General features: G+C 57.5%; 1 protein-coding gene across 1 annotated transcript; it reads right to left on the reverse strand.

Moving 5' to 3' along the window:
* On the reverse strand, positions 1 to 27,030 carry SPOCK2 (SPARC (osteonectin), cwcv and kazal like domains proteoglycan 2). Its single transcript, XM_035021221.1, has 11 exons — positions 26,386 to 27,030; positions 12,469 to 12,477; positions 12,093 to 12,138; positions 11,716 to 11,830; positions 10,323 to 10,437; positions 8,331 to 8,445; positions 7,823 to 7,942; positions 7,148 to 7,366; positions 5,500 to 5,562; positions 3,933 to 4,070; positions 1 to 3,782 (listed from the first exon to the last, which is right to left on the reverse strand). The coding sequence occupies exons 1-11, from the start codon at positions 26,572 to 26,574 to the stop codon at positions 3,637 to 3,639; spliced, it is 1,275 nt and encodes a 424-aa protein (XP_034877112.1). The 5' UTR covers positions 26,575 to 27,030; the 3' UTR covers positions 1 to 3,636.
* Between the last annotated feature and the right edge of the window lie 555 nt (positions 27,031 to 27,585).

Raw genomic sequence — 27,585 nt, forward strand, 5'->3', positions numbered from 1 at the left:
TGGTGTTTATAAAGTTTTTATTTTCTGTTTTCTTAAAAATAACATTTGATTTCCTTTATGCATGTGTGGAGTGTACTTGTTTCCTTAGGCTGAGTAATAGGCAGATGAAGACAACACGAGGCAGGGTCCCCAAGTGGAGGGGGGGCTAGGGGTGAGGGACTGAGGGCACAAGGGAAAGGGAGAGGGTGGGGTGACTCACGGGACGCTTGAGTGCCCATCAATGCACACACACAGTCTAACACTTTGTTTTTCGATTTTTTTTAAGACATCTAAAATTACTGAAAGATACGATTTCAGCGCTGAAATATACAGACGGAAATCCAAGCACTTGAACACAATTCTTAACTCTAAGCTCAGTTATTGCACATCACACAATTTAAGTAGGCTTCAGGCTATAAAGCAGTTTGCTCTGCTTGGGACTTCCTCGGGATGTCTTGAGTCTCCTTTTGTACCCCCGGTGTCTCTTCCCTTTGACCCCCGCCAGCCCACAGCCTCACAACGATGGCGCCGGGTGTCAGCAGATTAGCCATTTGTCCTCCCCAAGGGCTGCGGTGAGGCTTTGGTGAAATGGAGGGTTCCCATGTGGGTCCCACCCACTCAGAGGTGAAGTTGGAAGCAGACAGAGCTCATGAAAGGCGCATGGGTGGCCACTAACACCAGGTGGGCTGGTGTGGGGAACGAAGTGTGACCACTGACCACCTGCAGTCACAGCACCAGTTGGACAAGAGGGGGCCGTCATGATGCCCCATGGTGCCCTCATCAACTTCGCCTTCCTCTTCCTCCTTCCTGAGCTCGAGTGCCGTGCCTCCTTCCCCATCACCCTGAACCCTCTGAGTGGTCTCTCAAGGCACATTTGTTCTCTCCAACTCCAACTCCGCCATCTTAGACATACCCATCTCTCCCAGCACCCGTGGGTGAGGAGGCCTGGGGCGGCCATGGGCAGCTCCGGGGCCAGGCAAGAAACTGCTCTTCAAATTTGGTTGAGCTCTTTTCAACAGAGCCCTAATTCCACTGCCTGCCTAAACCAGGGGAGAGGGGATATCCATGTAGAGGGACATGGCAGGAGCTGGGTGGCAGGCAGCTTGGTCAAGGGCATGAATCCGAGGAGCCAAGGAAGGCCCATCCTGCAACCCTGCTCACGAGAAAGCCTGCAGCTTGTCTGACAAGAAGTCACTTGGAGGCTGTCAGGCCCCTGGGAACAAGATGCTTTGTCCTAGCTCTGGGGGTGGGGGGCTCAGTCTCAGAGAGTGGGGTGAAAAGCAGGGTGGGGGCTTCAGAGACAGGGCAAGGCTGGACCCCTGAGTCCCACCAGGGTCTAATTCAACGCCTTTTGCTTTCTTTCTACAACATATTTACAAGGTCATAAGAAACGTGCACAACCAGAAGACCCAGAGACACAGAGAGAGCTTGTGCCCCCAGGAGGGGAGGGCAACAGTGAGAGAGGGGTGCCCCTTCCTCCCTGTCCCCTCCCCACCCCGGAATGCCCCAGCCTCCTCAATAGCCGCTCCCAGTGACAGTTCCAGAAGCCTCAGCTGGGGCAGAGGGAAGAGACAGACAGACTCCAATCCTAGCGAGAGCGGGAAGCTTCACGTAGCTCGGAGGGGCGGCTGCTCAGGGAGCAGAGGGCGGTTCCCTGAACTGAGCCAGGGCCAGAGGGAGGAGGTGGGAGGGCAGGGGGGGCCGTGGGGGGTGGGGCGGGAGACGGGACGTGGGGGGTCTGGGACAGCGCGACACCCTCCCTGTGCTGCGGGATGAGAAGCGGCTCATGGGGCTAGCTGTGGTTTCGCTGTTTTCCCCAGGACAGGACTGGGAAGATGCTGACTCCGGGGTGTGGTCAAAGGGGCAGACAGGGTGAGGTTCTTCCATAAGGTCCAACAGACTTAGCGGATGCTGCAGAAGCCGGGGAGGGACTGGCTGGAGCCCTGTCCAGGGAGCCTCGCCCCGGGGCCCCCACAGAGCTACCCCTCCTCACACCCCAGGCCCCCGGGGGGTGGCCCCCAGGCTTTCACACACATTCACACACATACAGCCGCTCACACACACACACACACTGCACTCACCACACACAGAAGGGCAGCAGAGGCCCAGGTCCAGGTTAGAAATTCTTCACCCAAAGTGTTAAGGAATTTGCTTCAACGGGGAGAATGGGACAGATTAGGAAAGAAAACAAAAAGAAACCCAAAACATGGGGCCCGGTCTCATCCATCCTGGCTCCCAGCTGGTAAGGAGATTTGGGGGAACAGGGAGGTGTGGCCCCAGTCCTCTGACTTCACAACTCCTGAACACTTCGGAGCCTGGAGAAGCCCCTCCACTAGAGCAGCCTCAGGGGACCGTCCGAGGGGTCAGAGGGAAGGTCCCGGCGCTGGCAGGGGAGGGGGATGGAAATGGGCCTGGTGCAGCCCTCTGGAGGAGAGATGGAGAAAGGCCACGGGAGGTGGAGCTTTTCACTGCTTCTCCCTCTCCATGTCTCAGGGACAAGCTTCCCATTGGTCTGGATGGGAGAGGAGGTGGATGCCCGCGCACATACACAGACACACACACACACACAGAGAGAGAGAGACACACACACACACACACACACACACACACCCCTGGCTGAGACCCAGCGTCTTCACCTGCTGCCTCATCCTCAGGCTCCCAGGGGGGCCAGGGGAACGAGCGCAGTGCAGGAGCCCCGCAAGGCCAGGCAGAACCCACCTGCATAACCACCGCCCACTGCCTCCAAGGGAACAGCCCAGACCAGGCCCCCACCTGAGGCCCAGAGGAAGGGGCCGGGCTGTTCAAGGGTCTGACACTCAAGGGCTACCCAGCCTCCGCTCCTAAGAGCTACCGCCAGATCTACACTCCTCTTCCTCCTCCCTCTGCTCCACCTCAGCAGCTTGGCGGCCAGGCCTTGCCCTCCCCCAGCCTCTCAGCTTCCGCCACCCTCGCTCCCACCCTCGCTCCCACGGGCTTGGGTTAGGAGAGCAGAGTTTCTCTGGTGCTGGGGAGTCCAGCACAGGGAAAGGGCTCACTGTAGTCGGTGTCCCAGCCATGTCATCAGAGGCTGGTGGGGGTGTCCCAGCCACACTGGCCCGGCTCCAGGAGGACCCCAGCCAGCAGGCAGCTCCCTGCCTTCCCTCCTCTCTGCAATGGGGACACCTAAAAAGGGGGGTGGGAGAGGGCAGGCAAGGGCAGTAGGAAGCAGGGCTGGAAGCAAGGAGAGCAATCAAGACAAGAAACCCCAGTCAGGGCAACCCAAGGGTGTCGGGACAGGCTTGGAGGGGGCTTGGGGACATGGCAGGGGGCATCTCATTTCGTCAGTTTTGACCTTGTGGTGCGTGTATGTGTGTGGGCGTGTGCACTTTAAGACCAACAATAAATGGAAAGCAAACAACAAGGAGGTCTTTGGAACAGTGTGGACCAAGGACACATTTGTCAGCGCATGCCACACTCACACACATTCACACGTCCTGGCCGCAGAGGCCACACGCGTGCCATGCACACTCACACATCCAGTCCTCCCCGCTGGAGCCAGGGTCCTTCCAACTGTATTTTCCGGATCCCTGCGGAAGCTGCCTGCTTCTGTCCAGGTCTCTGCTGGCCCGTCTCCCCGGCCATCGGCACCCTGGCCTGCCACGGCTCCCCGAGGGCCATCTACCAGATGTAGCCTCCGTCGTCCGCCTCGCCCGCCTCGCCCTCCTCCTCCTCAGCCTCCTCGCCTGCTTCCTCTGTCTCCTTCTCCTCCTCATCCTCCCAGCCGACACCACTCCCAAAGTCCCCTGAGAAGCCCACGAGGTCGTCTGTGAGGGGAACAAGCCGAGGGGCAGGTTAGGACCCCGCTGGCAGCCTCTCCGCCCTGCCAGCAGGGAGCACCCAGCCAGGCCCCCCACGAGCCCTCCCAGGACAGGGCACGGGGCTGGGGGGCGCCCACGCTGCCACCGGGCCCTTACCGCAGTCGGGGCTGCCGTGCGTGCGGGTGCCCGTCAGCTCCAGGCCCAGCTGGTCCACGCACCAGCAGTCACCCCTGCTCTGGTCACACTGCATCTTCCGGTAGTAGCCGTCCTCATCGCAGCTCGGGATGAAGCTTCCTGAATGTGACAGGAACCAGCAGGGTCAAAGCAGGCGCCTTGGGGCGTGAGCTCTTTGGAGAGGTGGCCCTGGAGCCTGGGGCACGAGCAAGGGTCCAGACCCCACCAGAGTGCAGCCAGCCCCGGTACCAGCCGCCCGACAAGCCCAGATGTCCAGGGCTGGACGCGAGCATCTCTTCTGGCTCGGCCGACTGGAGCCGGGAAAAGCTGCCCCCCAAGGTCACAGTGCTCAACGCCCTCGCTCCTGCAGCTGATCCTGTGGCCGGGCTGTCGGCTGTCAGCAACGCCCAGGCTTCTCCTCTCAGCCTCAGGGCCCACCCGCTCTCCCTCAGGCCCTGGAACTGCAGCCCCTCTGCCCACCCCACAGACTTCTGAGAGCAGACAGAGACTCTGCCCCTGCGGGAAGGCGGGTGAGACACACATCGAAATGACAGTTCCAGGCACTACAGGACGGGCACCCTGAGGCCCAGTGAGCACGCTCAGGGAACACAGACCCGAGAGGACTGCTTCCAGGAGGGAAGACCGGGGCTTCCGGGCGGAAGGAGCACTAATACCCATCCCCAAAGGCCACTGGGCTCTCGGTCCACAAGGCTCTGTGGGGTGGTTCCAGCATTGGGTCCCATGTGCGCTGGTCGTGTGGGCCCAGTTAGATACCAAGCTGCTCTCAAGTTGCCACAAGGTCCCATGGGATCTGCCTCGTGGCCCTCTGTCCCCTCAGCCACTATGATCCAGCCATGTGGGCCCTTCCTTTCTGTTTCCCAAGAACCTCGAGCTTTCTCCTGCCCGTGGCGGTCTCCTTCTCATCTCTCAGGTCTTCCTTTGAACACCAGGTCCCCCAGAGGCCGTCGCACACACGCAGGCTAACTTTTACCCACGGTGTTCTCCCTCGGCACGACACGTACATGAGCGACCGTGGGTGGTTCTGTCTTTCTGGTGTGTCAACCTCTGTGTTGTGTTTTCCCAAGTAGCCTGTGTGCTTTCTGAGACCAGGGACCAAGTCTGTCTTGCCCATCAGTTCCGACCTGGGCCGGGTCTACGGTTCCCTCTGGGGCTGACGTTCGAGTATTTGCTGCAGATGTGAACATCTGCTACAGAGGGGACTCACCTGAGTTTTGCACATACATCCCTACTGAAATGAATTGAATGGAGGGTTCTGGGAACCTTCTGTTATCCCATCCTCCAGACCCAGAATGGATGGACACAAAATGAGTGCTTAAAATGCACTTATTGAGGGGCTGCTTGGGAGATCCTGTCCCACCATGAGGATAAGAATGGGAGGGGAGTTCCCTTTCCTGTCTTCCTAGGCCACAGCCTCCTCTGGGTTCAGCGTCTTCCATAATGCCCAGGGGCTGGAGTCTCCAGGCCTCAGGGGGACCCTGGGGCACCCCTCCCCTGCTTCCTCCAAGCCCAGCCCAGCCAGCCCCCTCACCTGGCTTCTTCTTGGAAGCCTCCTGGATCTGGATGCGCTCTAGCTCCACCAGGCAGGGAGGCTCTGTGGGGAGAGAAGCAGTCTCTGATGGGGGCCATCCCATAGTGCTGGTCGGACTCACAGAGCGGCCCCCAAGGCTTGGAAGCCCAGGCAGGAGGCTCTGCAAGATGAAAATACCTGGGCTTTGATTTGGGAAAGCCCCACAGTGGTAATGGGATGCACGGATCCCTCCAAGTTCCCAAAAATTGACACAGGGGCTCTGCAAGATTAAAAAAAAAAAAAGCTCCAACTGAGGGAGGCCTTTCCATGGCTGTGGCATGGGCTGAGGTGCCCCAAGAAGCCCAAGGCTCCCTGAGATGTTGGGAATTCATGGGATGAGGACACAGGATCCAGAAGAGGAGGTGGAGTGCACAGATTCCCCAGGGGAGAGACCCAAGGGGAAACATAAGACCAGAGGGAAGGATAGACAGAAGCTCAAAAAGAGGGGCTCCTGGGTAGCTCAGTCAGTTAAACATCCAAATCTTGGTCTCAGCTCAGGTCTTGACCTCAGGGTCATGAGTTCAAGCCCTGTGCTGGGCTCCACGCTGGGCATGGAGCCTACTTAAAAAAAAGAAAAAAAAAGAAGCAGCCGCCCAGATGTAATTGCAGCCAAATCTAACTAACCTGTCACCGTGAGAAGTCCCTAGCCCTTCCCAGCGAGAGGCCGGGCTGATGGTAAAATGAGATCAGTCTCCAGCTCCTGCCCAAGTTGGCTGCTGTACAGAATGGACAGAATGAGCTCCAAAGACCTGGAAGGTGAAAGTGCCAGAAGGCGGGGCAGGCAGGGTCCCTAAAAGTGACCGAGACACCACACACCGGCAGATGGATTTGTGGTTGACATGGTGCTCTGTACCCAGATTTTCTCTGTTCACCCTCACAACAGTCTCCCACACAGGTGGTATCTCCCAAATGGGATGAAGAAACCGAACTTGGAAAGATTCAGTGCCTTGCCCCATGTCCCAAACCAGCCTCTGGTGGAGCCCTTGAGGAAGGCCGGGCCTCAGGCCGCGGAGGCTGTACTGCCTCCAGCCCACGACCACGGCGGGAACCAGGCAGGACACCCGAGGCGGAGCACCAGGGCCTCCCCTACCTCCAGGCCGGCCGGCCCGCTGACCCCCAGGAACCTCAGTTTTCCACTGACGACGGTTGCTGCCTGGCCTGGATGGTCTCCAAGCACATGCCCAGCTCTGGTTCAGGATATAGAAAGCTAGCAAATGATGTCCTATCTCTAAGGCTGATGATCACAGATTTGGGGTAAATAATGTGAGATGTGCCCAGAAGTGGAATCATTGAGAAGCCAATAGGCTTCAGCTGTAGGACCCAGCAGCCCTCTCCAAGGCCCCAAAGGGCCCTAGAAATTTCACATTTATAGTTTTAACTTTCCCAACGTGCATATGCTTCAGGACCCACAAAATCTGGATCACCAAGGAGCTTGCCAAGGAATGGAGTTAAAGTGCTGGTTTTCCTAGGCTCCAACAGATGAGGCACTGGAGAGGGCAGGAAGCAGGTGAGCTGGGGGGGGGGGGGAGAGGCAATGAGGGGGCGGGGCCAGCGAGGGGCAGGTGGTCTGTGGTGAGGGGCAGGGGGGCCAGCCAGGGGCCACACTCACTCTCCCTCCAGAAGCAGAAGCACCACTCAGCAGTGGAGACACGGCCGTCCTTGTAGGTGTCGCAGGAATTGAAGAACGGGCGGATGCAGACCTCATACTTGTCCAGGTTGATGGCGGCCAGCTCGGTCTGGTCCAGGAAGAGGTCAGCACTGGTGTCCAGCTTAGAGAACATCCAGCCAATGGAGTCCTTGCAGCTGGCTCCCAGGCTCTTGTCCAGCCCTGGGGAGAAGGCCAGGTTCAGGCACACTCAAGGTAAACCACTCCATCCATCTGTCCACCCATCCCTCCACCTCTCCATCTGTTCAGGGTCAGGGTCAGGGCAGCTCAGAATGTAACTCAAGAATAGCCGAAGGTCGGACCCTCTGCCTATACACAGGACTGCACCTAAGCCATTCAAAACCCTGTTTGGAAAGCCCTTCAGGGAAGATAATTTCTTGCCTTCTCTTGGCTACCCATTTTAGGGTTTAAGCTCCTTCCACCCACTTGCAGAAGTTCTTCCAATAGCTAACCCAAACCCCTCCTGTCTAGTTGAAGTCTCCTTCTCCTTGTTCCAGGGTTTAGGCCCTTTTCGAGGCTCAGGGTCTGGCAGGAGGGAACACAAGGCAGGCTGGTTCAGGGCACACCTGTCGCCCCATTGCCCTCCCTCCACCCAGGCAGAGCAAGCAGCTTCTGTACCACTGGCCAGGTTGGCCCCACTGCCGGCCGAGCCATTTTGCTTGGCGTTCTCATGAAGGAGCTGGAACCAGTCCCGCAGCCGGTCCCCCAGGTCAGCCAGGTCTTGACCTGTGCAGGTCTCTACAGTCGGCAGAATGGGGAGAAAGGGGCGTGGGTGAAGGTGGGGTGAAGCACAGCATGGTCTCAGCTTGGGATGCTGCCCTACAGGCCAGACCCTGGGCAGTGGTCAGAAGGGAAGGGGAGTGAGAAATCAAAGGCCCCCTCCCATCCTCTCCCATCTTCCTCCCCCCCGTAGTCCCTAGCACTAAACCACACAGCGCATGCTCCCTATACCTGAGACCCAAGCCCTCCAGCCCCACGGGTCCTCAGGCCTGTCCTTGTTTTCGCCACTTCTCCCTTCCTGCTCTGTGAACCTCTCTTAGCATCCCTGAGCCCTGAAGGAGGCACCCCAGGAGATGTTGGCAGGGAGGGCTCCCCCAGCCTGGCTGGGGCCCAGCACCAGCATTACCTGGCTTGCTGTCGGTGGCGGAGGGGGAGGCCTGCTCTGTGGGGCAGGGGCAGGGGCCCTCACATCTCACGGTCAGCTGCTTGCTGCTCAGGCAGGCCTGCTGCTCCAGCTTGCACTGCATGAGAAGAAAGGTCGGGTTGTGTGACTGGGGGGCGCTCACCCATGGCTACTTGTAGGGGGGTACTTCGAGCCTACCAGGCAGCCACATCTGATAGGAGGGACAGCAGGTTCCTCTGGGGGGCCAAAGGTACATAGTGTTGGGGAGACAGCAGGCCTGGAAAGGGGTTCCCAGGGATTCAGGGGCTCCCATGAACCCTGGTCTGCACCAGCTTAACGTCTCTGCACATTTATCTTTCCCAGGACACCAGTCTCCCCCACGCCCTTATCCCCACCCACCCACCTCCCCTATTTAGCTGCCTCCTGGCCCTCTGGCCTATCTTCCTTCTTACCACAGTCCCCCGGTCCCCGGGGAACTGGCTCTGGCCCCTCCCTCAGTGGTCTTTCCACGGTTACCTCCAATGGGCTTCGCCCAGCTCTCTGGACAACAGCCACCGGCTCTCTGCTCACAGCTGCTAACTCCCTGCCTTTACTAAAAACCCTCTGCCACAGCTGTTTGCAGAAGCCAGCCTCGGAGAGGGTCTCATCCACTCCTTGCCCTTAAAGTGTTTTCCCTGGTCCTGCCTGGTTCATCCCCGTGGGATGACAGCTAATGAGAAGGGGTGTAGTGTTTAATAGCATCTCCCTTGGTCCCTGGCTGCTCAGCAGAGAACACGGAGGCTCAGAGAGGCCCAGTGACTTGCCCAAGGCCAAGGGTCTGGGATGGAAGCCAGACCTCCTGATGACCTATACCTCCCCGAAGGACAGCTCTGTGACCCTCAGAACACAGCTTCCTACCCAAATCTCGCTCTGCCCTGGGGCTATGTGACAGCACTCTTCTCCTCCTCCCTCTCCCTCCCGCCTCCCCAGCGCAGCTTCTTCTTCTTTTTTTTTTTTTTTTTAAGATTTTATTTATTTGAGAGAAAGACAGACAGCAAGAGAGGGAACACAAGCAGGGGGAGTGGGAGAGGGAGAAGCAGGCTTCCCCGCCGAGCAGGGAGCCCCATGCGGGGCTCGATCCCAGGACCCTGGGACCATGACCTGAGCCCAAGGCAGACGCCTAAGGACTGAGCCACCCAGGCACCCCTCCCAGTGCACTTTCTGCCCTCAGCCTCTGGCGCAGTCTCTCTCCCCTCCCGGTGAACTTCCCCCTTTCCCACAGCCTGTGACACTGTGACTCATAAATCTGCATGTCACCCCGAAAGGGTTCCTAAGCCCTAGAACCCAACCCTAGCTGACAGTGCCCTCCAAAAACCAAGCAACTCTCAGGCCCTGGTGGCTAGCAGCAGCATTCACAATTAGCACCTGCATTTCTACGGTCCTTTAGAATTTATAAAATGCTTTCACGAATGTCTCACTTAACCTTCATAACACTCCTATAAGGTAGGGATTCACTCCCCCCAACCACCATTCCCTCCCACATGGTTGTCTCATGGAGAATTATTTTCTCCTGCCCCAGAATGCCTGGTGCTTGCTGGTGAACACCATCCCCTCTGGGTGGAAATCTACCCGTGGAAAGCTCCATCCGTCAACCCCCAACCCCGACAACTGGATGACATGGTTCTTTCCTTCCAGAGCCCTGGGTACTTTCTTGACTTACCTCACTTGCTCTGACTCGCAGTTACCTGCCCACCTGCATCTTTCAAGCCCCACTGCCCACCTGCACCTGCATCAGGCCGGGGGTGGGGTCTGGCTCCGACTCTTAGCCCCAGCCCAGGGCTCCGGTGTCCCTTCTACGGTCAGCCACACCGCATGCACTGACCGAGGACATCCGGCCTGTGGTAGCCCTGGGAGCCCCGCCGGAGGCCCTGGTTCGTTGTCCTCTCTGCTCCCCATGGCTTCGGGTGTCAACCCAGCCCCCCATCCCGCCCCCCACCTGGGGCCAGAGCTCCTCACCACCGAGCTGTAAGTGTGGCCATCCGAGCCACAGACTGAGGCGAGCGGGGCCATGTGACAGGGCTTGCAGATAGTCTCTTTGTTTCCAGGGAGCTTCGGGGCAGGCTGCTTGATCCTACAGGAGGACAGGGATGGGGAGGGCACGGGGGGCGGGGGGCGGGTGGAGGCAAAAATGAGAGAGGGAAACACAAAGGGAAGGTTCAAGAGACTGGCTCCAACAGGAAGCTGGCCCTGGTGATCTATAGCACCTGCAGCCTCCTCCCTGCCCCTGCCCACCCTCCCCATCAGCCCCAGCCAGACCCTCCTCCGGCTCCTAAGGGCGGATGGAGCCGACTGGGCAGGGTGCAGACCCCCAGCTACCCCTCTCCTGTGGTTACCGAGTCCAGCAGGGCCTTCAGGCAGCAACTCCGGGTCTGACTGCAATACTTAAAAAGGAGTCGCACCTTGCATAAGGGGTCACACCAAATCAGAGGTTGCAAACTGATGGCCCGTGGGCCGTATCTGGCCCAGAGACTCATTCTGTTTGGCGCCCAAAGGTGCTTGGCTTTGAGTTATTCACCAACATTTACAAAATGGAAGAGTTCATTCCTGGAGAGAGGGGAGGGAAATGAGACCTTTTCCAGGGGTCTTGGATCCTGGCAGGTCTTGTCCTTGGGCTGGAGCTAACACCTTTCCCTCCTCTGCAAGCCTCAGGAGCTACAACCTAAATATTTCATTAAGTCGTTGCATGTCAGAGCTGGAAAGAATCTCAAACTATCTGGGCCAACCTATTTGTCTTACGGATATGGACACCGAGTCCCAGAGAGGGGAGATGCCTTTCCCTGAGTCCCACACTGCTTGGTGATGGATCTCACATAGCATGGTGGTCTTAGAATATGTCTACAGATTCTTTGACACTCCTCCCTTCAAAAGATGGAGTGTAATTCCCTTCCCCTGGAGACTCGCTCCTAACAAAGAGAAGTGGCAGAAGTAAGAACATATGTTTTCCGAGACTAGATCATAAGTGACATTGTGGCTTCCTCCTTGTTCTCTCTCTCCTTTGGATGCCTCGCTGAGGGGAGGCCAGCTACCATGTTGTGAGGACACTCAAGCATCCCTATGGAGAGAAGTCTGTGACTAGAGCCAACAGCAATCCAGCCTTCAAATGATGCAGCCCCGGCCAGCACCTTGACTGTAACCTCATGGCAGACCCTGAGCCAGAACCGTCCAAGAGAACCACTTCTAGATTCCTGACCCTCAGAAACTGAGTGAGATAATACATTTGTTGCCTGAAGCACAAGGTTTCAGGGTAGGTCATTTTGCAGCAACAGGTAACTGCCACATAGGAGATGATCAGGCAAGCCCTTGCTATTTAAGCAACACCCCCGGAACCCCCACTCCCCAAGCCCCTCACCTGTGCTCCAGCTTCTTGCGACTGATGCACATGGCCCGCTGGTAGCCCTGGGCGATGCACACCTTGTGACGGCTGCACTTCACCTTCTGGCAGGGGTCCTTGGTGGTGTCCAGGGCTGCCGGGACACAGGGCCAGGACACAGGTCACCCGGAAATCAGTGCCAGAGAGCCCAGGAAGCCCCCAGCCCCACTTCTGAGCCTAGAAGCTCCTCTCTGCAGTAGCCCTGAGAACCAAAGCTCCTCGGCTCCAGAAGCCCCACTCCCATCAGGGCCCGGCTCCCACAGAGCCCGCAAGGCCATGGTTGGCACGTGCCCTTGGCGGGTCTCAAGTGTTTACGGGTGTCAGTCATAGTCCCTCACCTAGGAGGGGCACGTTACCTTCATCTCCTTGCTGATTGTCCTCCCAGCTCTTGATGTAGTCATCCTAAGGAAGGACAGGGCGGCAAGGAAGAAGGGAAGGGCTGAGAGTTAGATCCTGGAGCCAAGGCTCAACTCCAGGGCCAGGAGGGAGGAGGGCTGGACCTGCTCCCACATGCTAACTGCCATCAATCACCCCAGTGGCTACCCAGATGACCCCTGGCCCCCCAAGCTCTGCCAGCAGCTCCCCCAGAACTCTATCCCCCTAAATCCTTATTCCAGCCTCGCCCATATGTTCCTTACCCCTCCATCCCATACTGGGTGCTGCAGGGAAGGAGAAGTCAGGGAGAGGGAAAAGAGAGGAGGGTGGGGTGTGGGGCCCCCCGGCAGTACTCACCTCCACCTCCTGGGGATCAGGAAGCAGCAGCAGGCCCCGGGAAATGGAGCAGGAGGAGAGAAGGAGATGGGGATTTTAGTGTGATGCCCGCCCTCAGCCCGTGTGGGCCCAGAGCTCTGCGGGCCTCATCATGTGACCACAGGCACTGGGCAATGCTCTCGGATTGCTACGGTCCTCTAAGCTCTATGGCCTCCCACTGGACAACAGTATTCCTGTGTCTTCACTACAGGGAGTGTAAGGCCTGGCCCCACTCAGGGCTGGTTCTAGGAGCACCGGAGGTGAGGCGCATGACTTTGAGAGGGCGAGGTCCCATCTCTCCATTGCCCTGGCCCGACCATTAGGACAGATGTCTAAGGGACCCATACTGCCCGGGAACAGTGGTTCTCACGCCTGTGCCCTAAGTGTCCCAGAAATGCCCCTCTCTCCCTCTGCCAGGGTCCCTCCCTTGGCAGTCCCCTCCCCCACCACCGGCCACCCTGTGAGTGCGGCGAGGGCGGGGGGCTCTCTTCCACTGCACGGGGACTGTTGTTCACTCCAGGTCTGACTTTGCTGTAGGGGCCAGACGGTGCACTGAGAGAAAGGGGGGCCGCGGTTCCTCCCAATGTCACTGGTTTCCCCGGTTCCCGTGGCCCAGCTGCAAATCCTCAGATTCAGAAGATCCTGAGAAAGCCCTCGGAGATCATCTGGCCCAGCCCTCTGTGTGTGCGGGAGAGGCCAAACAGCCCAGAGACCGGAGGTGACCCACCCCAGATCCCAGTGTCTCAGAACCCCGGTCTCCCGACGCCCAGCACAGACCTCCCTTTTGGCCACAACACACAGTCTCCGAGACCTAAGGCACCCGGAGACAGCTGCTTGCCCTGCTCCAGCCACAGGGGCCTCCCCGGGGCCCACGACCCCGCTGTGGCCAGAGGCAGAGCAGCTCACACCCAGCCTAGCTCCCTGGCACCAAATCCCCAGCCCCCTCTGGTTTCCCCACTAGCCCTCATGGGGCAGAGGCGGCTGCTGACAACCAGCATACAGCTCCCAGGGCGCTCCGGGTGGAAGCTCCACCAGGCAGGCTGGGGGCCGGCCTCTCGGGACTGCAATCTGACTGTGCCAAGGAGCCAGCTGCCGGCCTCCTCTGCATGGGGCTCCGGGAGCCGGGGGGTCAGGGGCCATGAGGAGCCACGCGCAGCTGCGCCCTTCATCCTGAGTCCCAGCCACCCAAGGATCAGAGCTGTGCAGCGATGGGAGGCAGAGGCCACACTGTGGGGTGGGGGTGGGAGGGGGCCAGACACCTGTCTGGCCCAGAGAAGAGGACCTGCGGCTGCTGCACCAGAGGGCTCCTGCATGGGGGCAGCAACAAGCACAAAGGAGGGCATCCACAAGTGCTTTGAAAGCCTAAGGGCTCCGGGGCCACTGACATCTCCCCTGGAAGTTGACAAGCATCAGAGGAACAGGCAGGGACAAGGGCCTTTATCAGCACGGCCTCCTGGGCAAAGGCCAGGAACGGGCCAGGAACAAGCAGGCAGTGGGCATCACACCCAGGTAGAGCACGCCGTGGCCACGTGTGTACCCTTGCGTGTGCATTCGTGAGGGCCCCAGGTGCACACATGCACACCCGTGAGCACATGTCCTAGAGCACATAGATGTGCAGGTGTGCAAGTCCCATCTGTGAGCACGTGTCCATATGCACGCACGTGTGAGGAACAGTGCACACTGGGTGTGCGTAGGAAACAAGGACACTTCGAGGCAGCTCACCCAATGCCAGATGGTTTGTATCCAGAAATGAGGTTAGCAAAGCCCACTTCTGTGAGCAGCCCCCAGTTTTCACACTGGGGGCCAAGGCCCTCCCTCAGGCTTGGCCTTCTTGTCTCTTCCACAGAGAGAGACAGGGCGAGGCAGGGCTGGGGAGGAAGAGGAGGGCAGACAGAGCAGCAGACCTCTCCCCACAAGGGGCTCGCTGCACCAGTTCTGCCCTCCCTGTCTTGCTTTCGTGTGTGTTTCTGTGCATCTCTTCGTCCATCTCCTCTTTCTCTCTCTCCTAACCTTTCACTCTGCCCAGGCCTTCCGCCCCCCCCACCCCGACCCCTGACATGTCCGAGAAGCCCTCGCTTCCAGGAGAGTGGGAACAGCCAGCCAGAGAGGGGGATGAGGAAAAGAGAGGGCCCGGGGTCACACAATGCCCACACTCCCCTTCCCAGCACACCTTGACCTTTAGGAACTCAGCATCCATCTCCTGAAACTCCTCAGAGATTAAAGGTGGCGTCTCAGGGGTACCTGGTGTCCAGAAAGCCCTCACCTAATAAAAGCTGTCATAGCAGAAGAGACCAAGGACTCTTGGTGGAGGAGCAGGAAATGGGCAAGGAGAGGCCCCATGCAAAGCTCCTGCATGTGGAAAAGGCAGAGCTCCCTGCTCCCCGCCCCAGGGACAGCGGAGACCAGTGCGGTGTGAGGAGAACCGCCCTTGAGGCATCCCTCGGAGAAGGGTGACGAGGTCCTGTGGGCAGCATGGGGGCAGAGCCCAGGGACACATTTAGGGGCCCCTGAGGTCGGGTGTGGGCAGGCACCATCTATAAGCTGAAAAGGAGATGTTAGTTGGCAAGTGTGAATAATGCCCTTCAATGCAATGGTGTCTATTTATGGCACCCGAGTGGGCTTATTAGCAGTTGTGACAAATGGTCCCATAAAGGCACTAGGGTCTTCTCAGGAAACAGGGGGCCTGGTTCTGTCCGTGCTCTGCTGCCCATCGATCATGTCCTCCCCTGAGAAACAAGGATTCGGAAGAGCCCATTCCAGTGCTCTGGAGCGAGGGCCAGGCCAGAGGGAAGGTGGGTCCTGGGCCGAGATCTGCATTTCTGGGCAAAGAAAGAGCACATCTATTTTACCTGGTTGGTTTCAGCCGCCGTGACCACCCCCTGTGCCCAGCGGTGCTCCGCACAGTGGTCCTGCGGTGAAGCAGGCAGGACCAGTAGGATCAACCCCATAGAAAAGGAGGAAACTGAGGCCCAGAGAGGCAGAGCACCTGGCCAAGGGTCAGAAGACAGAAGAAGAGCCGAGCCAGGATTCCTTGGCTGACCTGGCCTGCATAGCGGAGGCCTCTCTCACTCAGAGAGGAACAGTCTTGCACTGAGAAGGGGGTGCAGAAGGGGTGGGGAGCAATCTGCACGCAGAGACCGCTCTCAGCCTGGCTCACTCTGCAGCCTTGGGCTGGAGAGCCCTCCTCTGTGCCATGTGGATCTCAGCAATGGCTGCACAGTAGAATCACCTGCGGAGCGTTTCAACTGCCTGTTGCCCAGAACCACCTGAGCCCAGTGGCACCTTCCAGGAGATAGAGCTGCCAGAGCTCCCACGGGTCCCGGGCTGCTCTCAGGGGTGAGGTCCTGCCGGCTCTGCATCTTAGGTCTCAAATGCTCTCTTCGGGTGCCTGGGTGGCTCAGTTGGTTAAGCGACTGCCTTCGGCTCAGGTCATGATCCTGGAGTCCCAGGATCGAGTCCCGCATGGGGCTCCCTGCTCGGCAGGGAGTCTGCTTCTCCCTCTGACCCTCCCCCGTCTCATGTGCTCTCTCTCATTCTCTCTCTCTCAAATAAATAAATAAAATCTTTAAAAAAAAAACGCTCTCTTCATCTCCTCTGGCATCGTCACCTCCACCATGGGGCCTCGGGGAGGAAAAAGAGCAGCTACTCCCTCCCTCTCACACAAAGCAGATGCTCAGTGCGCGAGGCACAGGCTGACTCACTGGAACCCGGGCTCCCAGCCTTCTCCCTGGAGTGCTCATCACAGCACCCTCTCCAAGCTGACAAGAGTGAGGCCAAGGCCGCCCTTATCATCCCCACATCCTGTCCACCCCACCCGGCTCTCCCCAACCGGCCCTCCCCCCATTGGGTCCCCTCCCCGTCCCGCCTTGCCAGTGAGGGCCTCAAGTCTGTGGTGTCCCCGGGGGTCTCCCTGTCTTTTGTCCTCCACATCGCTGCAGCTGCAGGGATCCTTCCAGACACAATCCCAACCTTAAAACCCTTCACTGAATATACTTCACTCTCATTTTTGAAAAAAATCTTAAAGGTTAGTAGGTACAAAGGATTCATACCAAAAAAATTAATGGTGATTTCCTCCGGGGGACAGAAATAGAGAATTTTGACATCTTTCTGCCTTTTCCCAATTCTCCAAATTTTCTAAAATGTGAACATGTTTTACTTTCTATTTTTTTTAATTTTTATAGATTTTTAAAAAATTTTAAGTTAGCTCTAGGCCCAACTCGGGGCTTGAACTCACAACTCCAAGATCAAGAGTAACATGCTCTACCGACCAAGCCAGCCAGGTGCCCCAGTGAATATGTTTTACTTTCTAATGAAGGGGAAAAACTACAATAAATATTATATTTAAAAACCCTCACTGGGGCGCCTGGGTGGCTCAATCGGTTAAGCGTCTGCCTTCAGCTCAGGTCATGATCCCAGCATCCTGGGATGGAGTCCTGCATCTGGCTCCCTGCTCAGCGGGGAGCCTGCTTCTTCCTCTGTCTGCTGCTCCCCCTGCTTGCGCTCTCTCTCTCTTTCTCTCTCTCTGTCAAATAAATAAATAAAATCTTAAAAAAAAAAACAAAAAACAAAACCCTCACTGGTTCCCTGTCACCTACAGAAGAAAGTCCATCTTCTCCCGATCTGTTCCTGGCTATGCCAGCCCCATGTCCTTCCAGCAGAGGCTTCAGCATGGCCAGACCTCGGCACAGCCTTCTTCCTCATGCGGGATGTGTATCTGCATCCGGCTCCAGGACTTCTATTCATCTTTCAAAACCCAGCTCGGGCATCATCTTCCCTAACGCAGCCCCAAGCCCAGCTTTCCTTCAGGCCAATTGTCCCACTTACATCACACAATGCTGTTGCTTCGCCCGATTGAGATGGCCAGTTCCTGGAGGGCAGACACCCTATAAAATTCATCCGTCTATGCCCAGCACCTAGCCCATAGTAAAAATACTGCTGATAACAGCTAACATCTTTTCAGCAATTACCACGTGGCAGGCATTGTGCTGAGCACTTTATTTTTTTTAAAAAAGATTTTACTTATTTATTTGAGAGAGAGAACGAGATAGAGATAGAGAGAGCATGAGAGGGGGGAGGATCAGAGGGAGAAGCAGACTCACTGCTGAGCAGGGAGCCCGACGCGGGACTCGATCCTGGGACTGCAGGATCATGACCTGAGCCGAAGGCAGTCGCTTAACCATCTGAACCACCCAGGCGCCCATGCTGAGCACTTTATATTCATTGGCTCTGGTACTCTTTACAACAACCCCAAGAGAAAAATTACTATTGTTATCCCCACTTCTCAGATGATAACACCGAGGCTTGGAGACGTGAAGTGACTTATGCAGGATCACATGTCAATTGCACAGCAGAAGAGTACTAGCACCCCCAGCACTGTGATTCCAGAATCTGTGTCCCTAACCAGGGCTCCGGGCTGCTCCATAAACCCATAAACTCTGGCGGATGAGGAAAGTCCCAGGCCAGGGGCTGGACCCAGAGGTCCGATCCCAGCTTGGGGGTGGTTCCGCCCACCGCACCAGCTCTGCTCCAAGCCCTCAACAGGGCGTCCTGGAGCCAGAGGAGGCGCTGGCTATGGCGGGGAAAGACACCTGGACACCGCCTTCCCCAGGCGCCTCCCAGAAACCCCTTCCTAAGCCCCTGGTTTGGTTGGTTTGGAGCTCACCCATCTCCTGCTTTGATCTCTGCGGCTCAGCGCGGTTGCCATGGAGACGGGGCCCACTGTGCCAAGCTGGGGGAGAGATGGTGGCAAGTGCGCAGGCCTAGCCGGGCTTAGGGGGCACATGCTGGGTGTTTCCAAGCGCTGTTTACTTCCTGTCATTTTCATTAGCACCCAAATCACCCGCTCACTTCACAGCTTGAATTAACCCAATCTCTCCCAGCCTCTCCATCTGCTGAGGAGGACGGGACCCTGCAGTGATTGTAGCCAAAGAAGAGCAGCCCCTCAAGGCCCTGATTGATTGGACTAAGAGCACCTGGGCAAACCTCCGCTGCCTCTTTGCATCACAGCGTGATGGGGAGACTGTCCGGAATCAGGGCATGGGGTCCCCGTTTGGCCTTGCCTCTGCCAGCAAGTCTGCAGGCTCCAGTACTGCCCTGACCGGGCCCCCGGGCCCCACTTCCTCATCTATGAAACGGGCTGACTCCCTTGCCTTCCTCCCTGAGCTGTGGAGGGACCCAGGGCAATGTCTCAGAGGACTGGATGAACTATGAAGCTCTAGACTTCAAAAGCCACAAAACCGGACCACCGAAGCCTGGGTTCTTTGGCACACACGGTGGGAGCCTCAGGGAGGGATGGGCCAGAGGCACTTTGGGATCTCACGGTCATCAGGGCCCTCCAGTATAGACTTCTGACATTGTCACCAAATGACACAGAGGCACACCAACAGGACGAGATGTTCATCATGAGACTTTCAATAAAGCACAACTTTTGCAATCTTGCTATGGCATTTCTTCATTTTTTACTAGATCAAGAACCTCTAACAATGGAAGTGGGCCAGGCCTCTCTCAACCTCTGAAAGGCCCTGTGCCCGGCATTATTTTTGCCTCATTCCTCAGGCGAGGGAGCCTCCGATGGAGCCCAGGCCCCTGGAGAAGGCCCAGGAGTGGGGGCACTTGTGGCTGGGCCTCTCTCGTCCCTCCCTGCAAACAGCCAGAGGAGCACGGAGTGAGGAGCCCAGAAAGGAATGGGGAGGGGCCAAAGGGGGGCCATCTAGGCTCCTTCTCAGCTGAGGACAGACACCTCCGTCACATGCCCAGGCAGAAGGCACCTTGAGGAGGCTGTGGCCGCCATGTGGAGGACGTGAAAACAGGGGCAGTTGTTAAATATTTGTCCCCCTCTGGGAGGGGGTGGCAGACGCTCTGGGTGAGGCCTGCACAAACAGAAGGAGACAGGCATCTGGGAGACTCTCGGTCTCCCCCCCCACCCCACCCCTTGGAGGAATTTCCTTGGAGGGCAAAAATGTGCTTATCACTCCCAGCATGCCAGGGGCTCCCCCTGGCCTCAGGTATGCAAGCAGCAATGCCCCCACTCCATGGGCTTGACCTCTCCCCTACTCGGGGCATCTCAGCCATCCTCCTCCCCACCCTCCTTGGGTTTCTGGTTCTAAGCAGCAGCCTCAGGGGGCCATAAAGGGCAGAGAACAGGGAGATGGGGCCTGAAATTCTATTCTGAGTTGCCTTGAGACCTTGTTTTCCCTTCTGGAACATGAGTGGGGAGGCAGGATTTAAAGCCCAGATTAAGGATTTAAACCTCTGCGGAAACACAGGCATGGTGCGGGGAAAGAATCCTGGGCTGAGAAGGGAGAAGGGTTCTCGGGTGCCTGCACTTCTCTGGGTCTGCGTCTCCATCTGGAAAAGGTAGGGGCTTAGTGCTGCTGAGGCTGCACAGTTCTCCTCTCCCAGCTCTTGCAAACCGAGAATTCTGAGGATAGCGGGGAAAGAACCTGAGTAAGTTCAGACTCTTCTATGTGCTCCAGCCTGTGCAAGGGAACACGAGCCAGAGGGTTGCATTCAGGCAGGGGTAAGGCACTGGCCAGGCCTGGCTTGTCCTGCCAGCTGAGTGAAGCCTTGACCTCTTTTCTGATGAAGGGAGCCGGAGGGGCAGGATGCCCTGCCTTGGGGAATCCGTTCTCCACCTGCGGGAGTCCTGTGCTTACCTATTCCCAGGCCTGATAGGTGGATGGATGGATTGCTCCATAGGCATATTGGGGATGAGTGGGAGGCAGAAAGGGGGTAGCTGGCTGCAGCCAGGCCCAGGCCCACAGACACAGGGGCGGAAGAACAGCGAGGGGACAACCTTCCTTCAAGATGTCATTCACTCCCTTATCCTACAAATGAATCACTGGAGAGTCAGGGTGCCAGGGTTCTAGTTTGACTGTCTCCACATTTCAGGGTCCAGAAAGAGCAAAGAGATCTCCCCAGATCACAGGACGAGTTAGTTGAGATTCTTTCTGGCACATTCCATAATGCATGCATTTGTCTGGAGCGCCTACAGTGTGCACACACAGCCTGTGCAATGCTCCAAGGACAGGGAGGTAAGGTACACAAGTAGTCTAACCCCAGGTCCTGCCCTCAGGGGCTTGGTAACTATGGGAGGAACGTGCTAAGCACACATTAAAATACGAGTCGGAGCACTCTCCAGATACAAGTGCAAGTGTAAGTGAGGCCACGAGGCAGCACTAAGGTGTGCCAAATGACTTTCTGACCAATAAATACCGCAGGAACCCGGGGGAGGGGCTTATACCTGCAAATGAACGCTGGTTGAGCCCTTAGGAGCTAAGAGGCTGTCCCTTTTCCAGAACCACATCGCCCTACCTCCCGCAGCTGGGCCTAGTGAGCTACAGTGGTGCATCCACGCCCAAAGAAGACCATGTTACACCTGCAGGGAAGCCTATGCAGGGTAGGATGACGATCTCCTGGTGCTCGCCCCAAGATGCCATTAGGCCCCATTCCTCAGCATTCCCTGTCTCTGGCTAATATACACCCTATCCTGGTTTGGTGCCGCCCACTGCCCAGCTTGTGGAAGGGGTGGGGGGGGGGTATGTCTGCAGGTGAAGAGGCTGTGGACTGGCTCTAGTACCATCTTCCTGCAGTCATAGAACGCTAAGGGCTCTGTAGAGGCTTCTGTTCAGCCAGCCGATTAAGCCCCTGGGAAAATCAAGGGCCAGAAACGTGAAGTGGCTCTCACAAGATCACACAGCTAGTTCTGTCCTCTCATGAGGAAGACGAGCTGAGTGTTCTCCCAGGGCCCTTGGGGCATGGGGTAGGAGAGAGCTCTTCCAGTCTTCCAGACAGCCTCTGACCTTCTGGAGAATGGGAGGGGGTGGTGTTGATCTTCCACCCTCTTCAGCCTGCCTGGAAGGTGAGAGTACCACACAACAGCCTCTCCAGGTAAAGAGTGCTCTTCCCTCCCTCTCTCCCCAAGGCTGGAGCCCTGCTGGGTGTTCAAGAGTCCCTCACCATGCTGACACGGCTCTGGGAGATGCCAGACCTTCCGGCTGGGAGAGGATTCAAAATCAGAATGGAGGAGGATGCCAGGGAAGGACTCACCTTCCCATCCCCAAGCCCCAGTTATGGAATCCATTCTGACCCAGTTTGGGGTTCTTCTCACGCACCCACACTTACAAACATCTGTGCTGCTCATTCCCACACTTGCATTGATTTGGGTGTGTGGTATGGGGACAGGGGAGGGGCGGGGAGAAGGGAGCCCCTTTGTGGCTAAACCTTGTTACTGGCTTACTTGGTGATCATAAAAATCTGAGAGTCATGAGTAGCCAGCAAGCACTACTCTCCCGGGCCAGGCCCCAGGATCAAGGTGAAGCCCCTCGTGCAGGGGAGATGCTCAGATCTGCAGGGAATGAGGGAACACACATCAGTGTCTTTCTCACGGAGACTGAGGCACGGTGGGGGCCAGCCCCAGAGATGATGGTCCATCGGGTACCTTTCTGTGGGGGCTTCGGGCTGGGGAGTCCTGCCTGAAATGGATGCCCTCCAGCCCTGTGACGAAAGGCCTCCATGCTGATGCATCGGTTTTGGTCTCCTTGCCCGCCGGAGAGGGAAGGCAACGTCCCTGGCATCATGTGGCCAGCCAGTGGCAGAGCCTGAACCCGCACCCAGGCCTTCCAGCTCCCAGGCCAGGGCTCTCCCAGCACACCGCACTCCTGCCTCTCCTGGGTAGAGAGCTGCCTTTGGGGTGTCGCTAGGGTAAGGGGTGGGGAGCAGGCTGGTGGCGGGCTGCTGAAGACACTGAGGGTTTGGCCCACCTTCCTAAGAGGTGCTGCTCCAGCCCAGGGCAACCTTGAGGCTCCAAGGGCACAAGCTGGGGTAGACTTTGTTCTTCAGGGTAGACTCTTCCCTCCCATTTGTCCCTAAGGGTTAGGCCTCGAGTGCCCTGAAAAGCAGAGTTGAACCAGAGGACCTGGATTCAAATCCCAGTTCGGCCACTTTCTAGCTATTCGGCCCTGCAGTATGTTACTTAACTTCTTTGCGCCTTCGTTTCTTCAAACGCGGAATGCATGGGTCATGACGAACGATAAATAGGGTGGTTGAGGGGCACGAGAGACGATGCAGGGACGTGTTTACTGCAGGGACCCCAGCTGCAAGCCAGCGCTCACTGCAATCAGTGATTCAACGTACGTTAACTGAGTGCCTCCTGGGGGCCAGGCACCGTGCGAGACGCCCGTCAATCTCATGAAATTTTAATGGAAGTGGAGTACAAAGTAGGGAAGAAGAGCCAAGAAGAAAAAGAACATTCAGTGCTGCCTCGCCCGGCTCTTGGAGCCTGCCCGGAAGAATGCTGTGTAATGGGCCTGGCTCCTCTCACGTGCCCGTCTCTATCTACGAGGCCCTGGATGCTCTGTTCTGAAGACCAGCAGTCAAGTCCCACCCGGTTCTGCAGGGAGTGAAGCCGGAGATAATAGCCCCTGGGAGCAGGCCTCTGAAAGGCCCAGGCCTGCCCAGGGGAGGGCACAGCTAGATCACAACCTCCCCCTCTCCTCTGGCATGAAATTCTCTCCTCCTTGGCATGAGGCACTGGGCATTAGAGGAAATCTACCCCAGCACAGGATGCGCAACCCTGCACCCACTGGAGGGGAGGATTACTCTGCTGGTAAATCCTGCCTCCCTATAATCCTAGCGCTCAGAGAAAGAATGCTAAACTCAACTCCCCCCCTAACCAGCTCAGACCAATTCCAGGTTGGAGCACCTGCCTACGCTTTCTTCTTCTTTGTCCTCCTGACCTCTTCCACATGATGCCCTCAATCTTCCCCCCTCGATTCAGTCCCCCCCCCATTTAATGAGACATGCCCCTAATCTACAGTACTGACTCCTCCATCCTATGCCCAAGAACATTCCACTCCTCTTGCCCCCCTTCTACTCAGGCAAACTGGGGGCCTGCGCCATTTTGTGGTTATGAACAAGGTTCTGGTACAACCTGGCAACACCTTAGAGGTTCAAAAGGACGTCCATCTCCCCTTTGAGGATCCAAGGAACACATTTTCAAGAAAGCAAGCCCTATGCTTGCTTCTGTGCCCAACGAGAGGGCCTTCGGGCTTTAGAGTAGAAAGTGGGGCGTCTACTAACAGAGGAGGGATGAGAAGTGTCCGTAGTATTGGCAGAGTCCCTGTAGACAGTGTGAGCACCGCACAACTCCAGGGGGCACCATCACACTGTGGCACCTCTCGAGTTGTGCAATGCAGTGGCTCTGAGCTAGCAGCCTCCTGCCCTTCTGCAGAAGCTGCCAATGGATCCCCAGAGCCAGACCCTCCTGCCCAGCCTTCCCTGGCCTCCTCTCTCCCTGATCCTGTCTTCCCGCAGCCAAGGCTACCTTAAATGGGGTTTTAGAGGACATCTGCCCTATAAAAGCCTGAGGCCACCCAAATTAATACATACCCTAAAGCTTTCCATGAATCCTATGGGGTGAATCCTATCCTTTCTTCTGATGAGCATGGGAGGAAGGAGGAAATGACTGGCACCAATACAGGGAGACAGGTGGGCAGCCTTGTGCCAGGGGGTCAAGCAGTCAGTTATTTATCCTCACCTACAGAGTTGGCTATTGGAAGCAGGTGGAGAAAGGGAGATGGGGAGGCATCTTTATTTTTAAACCTTTACTGTTCTGATAAGCATTTCTTTTCCCTCTGACCTTCACCAGTCCCACTTTGGAAGATCAAACAGCCGGCTAGTCAGAGGGAGGCCTGGACCGGTGACACATGGATTTGGGATGGACCAGCCTGCTGCCACCCCCTCGCTGCTGTGGTGGGGCTGCTTCCCAGGCAGGGGCAGGAGACTGCAGCTAATCTGTGCTGGGCCTGCTGGGGCCTCGGAAAAGGCCTTGCAGGGACTCCTGCCTCCCTTGCAGGGACCAGCCGTGGGTGGGGCAAACTGCCTACACTGGGTCCCAGGCCCCTCTGCCCCAGATGACCTGGCTGCATGCGATCCTTTCTGATGAATTACAACCTACCGGTTAGACTTTGAAGAGAAACTGTCACTTGTCTCACGATAACAAAAAGATCCATATCTCTGCCTTTTCCCATCATTTTGCTGGAGAGCATATGAAGTATGTGCGTTTTAAACACATTTCTTTCTTTTTTTAAAAAAGATTTTATTTATTTATTTGACGGAGACAGAGACACAGCGACAGCAGGAACACAAGCAGGGAGAGTGGGAGAGGGAGAAGCAGGCTCCCCGCTGAGCAGGGAGCCGGATGCGGGGCTTGATCCCAGGACCCTGGGATCATGACCTGAGCCGAAGGCAGACGCTTAACGACTGAGCCACCCAGGCGCCCCTAAACACATTTCTTTTTTTTTTTTTTTTTTTTTAGATTTTATTTATTTTTATTTGAGAGAGAGAATGAGAGACAGAGAGCACGAGAGGGAAGAGGGCAGAGGGAGAAGCAGACCCCCTGCTGAGCAGGGAGCCCGATGTGGGACTCGATCCCGGGGCTCCAGGATCATGACCTGAGCCGAAGGCAGTCGCTTAACCAACTGAGCCACCCAGGCGCCCCCCTAAACACATTTCTAAGGAACTTCTGCATGCACACAATTTAAGAGAAGATGAGAAAGGTCACGGTGTGGCCAGTGTTGTACCAGGTGGGCCCGATGAGGGAACTTGGCAAATGAAAAACGAGAATTGGGGTCGTATTAGAGGCTTTCTGCGAACTGGCAGGCATCTGAGAGCTCTAGGTGGCCAGGACCAGCCGCCTTCTCCTCCGGTGCATCCACATCCGGGCCCATCCTCCACCTCACACCCGGCCCCCTTCTCTGGGTTCCAGCCACGCCCTCTGCTACCCGCCCCCCCACCCCCCACCCCAGCTCCTACTTCCCCCTTCTGGGAACGCAGCCTCCGGTTTCCCCTCTGATCTACAGGTGCTCGTAAACAAAGTGCTGCAGCAAGCCCGGCTAGTCCGCAGCCGCCTCCCCAACCCCCACCAGGCTAGGTTCGGCCCAAGGTTAAGCCAGGGTTCGGGCAGGCGTCCCCGTCCCCAAAGGGACCCCAGACCCAGCTCCTGGGCTTTCCCCTCTGCTTTTCAAGCCCACGGGGCTGCGGAGTCTTTCCTCCGGATCGGAGCTTCTGCCTTCTCTAGGCCCGGCTCCCCCACGAAAGGTCGCTCCTGGAAAACCAACCTCCATGATCTCGCGCCACTCTGCACGGGGACCCCAGACCTGGCTCTAGTGGCCACCCGGAGGTGGCCTCAGCTATTTTCACTGCCGTCGCCTGCCCCCAATCATGGACACGCCTTTCACCATGTCGCCTAATGAGGACTGCTAGGACACCTCCCCCCATCCCCAACTCAAAGCCCCAGCCAAGGGCTCTGTCCCCTTCTGTCCTCCCTCCCCCAAAGCCCAAGGTGGGAATAGAGGGCACTCGCGCAAGACGATGCTACCTACCGGCCGGCCGCACCCAGACCTGCCCCTTCTGCAGTGCCCCGTATGTGGAGCCTGCAGCATCCACCCGGCTGGGGGCAGGCCTGGGGGGCCTCTTTTTTTTCCACCAAAAAAGGAGGGGAGCCGGTCGGGGGTTCAGCCGCAGCCAGGGTCCCCAGCCCTCCCGCCCTGCACCCCCACTTGCATCCCGCGCCCCTCTCGGCGCCCGACCTGCAGTGGAGACCGCGTCTGGAGCGCGCGCCCCCGGAGCAACTCCTTGCCCGGGACTCGCCCGGGGCGGCTCTAGGGCTTGGGGTCCCGGGCCTGGGGGGGGCGGTTTCGAGGAGGGGGCGCCGAGCTCGGCCGGCGACGGCTGGCGGGAGCGGGTGGGTGCGCGTTGTTTACTCTCGGTGCGGTCAGCGGGCTGGGCTGCGGGGCGGCTGGCTGCGACGTGCCGCCACCGCTCCCGGCGCCCGGGGCTCCGCTCCGAGCCTTCCTCCCCAAACCCGCGCCCCTGGCCCTCGCGGCCCTGCAGACTCACGTCTCGAAAGCGGTTCCAGTGCTTGATCTTGCCGCTGTACTGCGAGATGGACGACAGCCATTGCTCGTCCTCCATGAAATTGCCGGGGGTCTCGCCCTCCTTGACCCCTTTGGCGTCGCCTTCGGCCAGGGCGGCCGCGGCGAGGAGCAGCAGGGGCAGCACCAGCCGCCCGCAGCCCGGGGCGCGCATCGTGGTCAGGGTCCGACCGGGAGCTGGGTGGGGGGTGGTCTTGACTTCTGCAGGATTTTAATGTCCTTCTTCCCACCCCGCGGTTGGCGAAGCAAACGCCGTCGTCTTCCTCCGCCCTCCTCCTGCGGTCTGACTCCGGTGACAGACGGATAGTGGGTCGCGGCTGAAATGTGACCTGGTTAGGAGATGCACTTGTCTGAAAAAGCCCAGCGCTGGACGCGGAGAGGGAGAGAGAATCAGAGAGGCTGCGCCAGCAGGGGCCGTGTCTGTAACTGTAGCATCAGCATCACGTTTGACATCATCATACCTGGTTTAAAAAAAAAGAAGGAAAAAAAGAAAACGGAAAAAAAAAAAAAAAAGGAGGGGGTAGATTTCAAAGGGAAGCGCTAGATGAGAGCGCCAAACGCCAGCCAACCGCAGCAGAACCCAGCCCAGCCTCACACTTAGGGAGTTGCAAACCAAGGAATCCAAATCCTGAGATGTCCCTGCTGTCTCTGCAAGGGTGGAGGGCCAGAGAAAGGGCCGGCGGTGTCTCCCCAGGGAAGATGGGAGTGGGGAGGACACAGGTCTCTCCAGTTACAAAGCCAGTAGGCTCAGGTGTCTAAAAGGGAATTTGGCCACAGACACTCTTTCTGTCTCCCCTTGCTGGCCACCCAGAGGGGCCTGCGCCACAGCCCTGACAGCTGGCTTGCTGCGGGTTATGGCTCTGACAGTCACGGGCAGCTTCGTTAAGACAAAAGCCATAGAACAACTGGCTGCCTCCGAGAACTATTGCTTCCCAGCCCCACATGCTTTTTTCCAGGCAAGGCCGCAGCACTGAATGGTGGGTAAGAGAGGCAGATGTCCTCCTCCCCAAGCAGCTGTTTCAGGGCTTCACCCCTTTTGTTAGCCCTTTCTAGGGCAACCCTAAAAGGTAAACGTCTGACCATTTCATCTGCCTTGAGGCTGCACATTTGAAAAAGGCGCGTTTGTTCGTGCTTTTGACTTCAACTTGTTTCTAATAAGCCACTG

This window comes from Mirounga leonina, unplaced genomic scaffold (assembly GCF_011800145.1).
Source record: "Mirounga leonina isolate KUSES-001 unplaced genomic scaffold, KU_Mleo_1.0 Mir_114, whole genome shotgun sequence".
NCBI classification, from domain to species: domain Eukaryota; kingdom Metazoa; phylum Chordata; class Mammalia; order Carnivora; family Phocidae; genus Mirounga; species Mirounga leonina.

Coding starts and splice junctions, on each gene's coding strand:
- SPOCK2 (XM_035021221.1), bottom strand. CDS start 26,574: ATGCGCGCCCCGGGCTGCGGGCGGCTGGTGCTGCCCCTGCTGCTCCTC. Junction 10,438..11,715: donor CGCAAGAAGCTGGAGCACAG/GTGAGGGGCTTG, acceptor GTCCTCCTGTAG/GATCAAGCAGCCTGCCCCGA. Junction 8,446..10,322: donor GCCACACTTACAGCTCGGTG/GTGAGGAGCTCT, acceptor CTTCTCATGCAG/TGCAAGCTGGAGCAGCAGGC.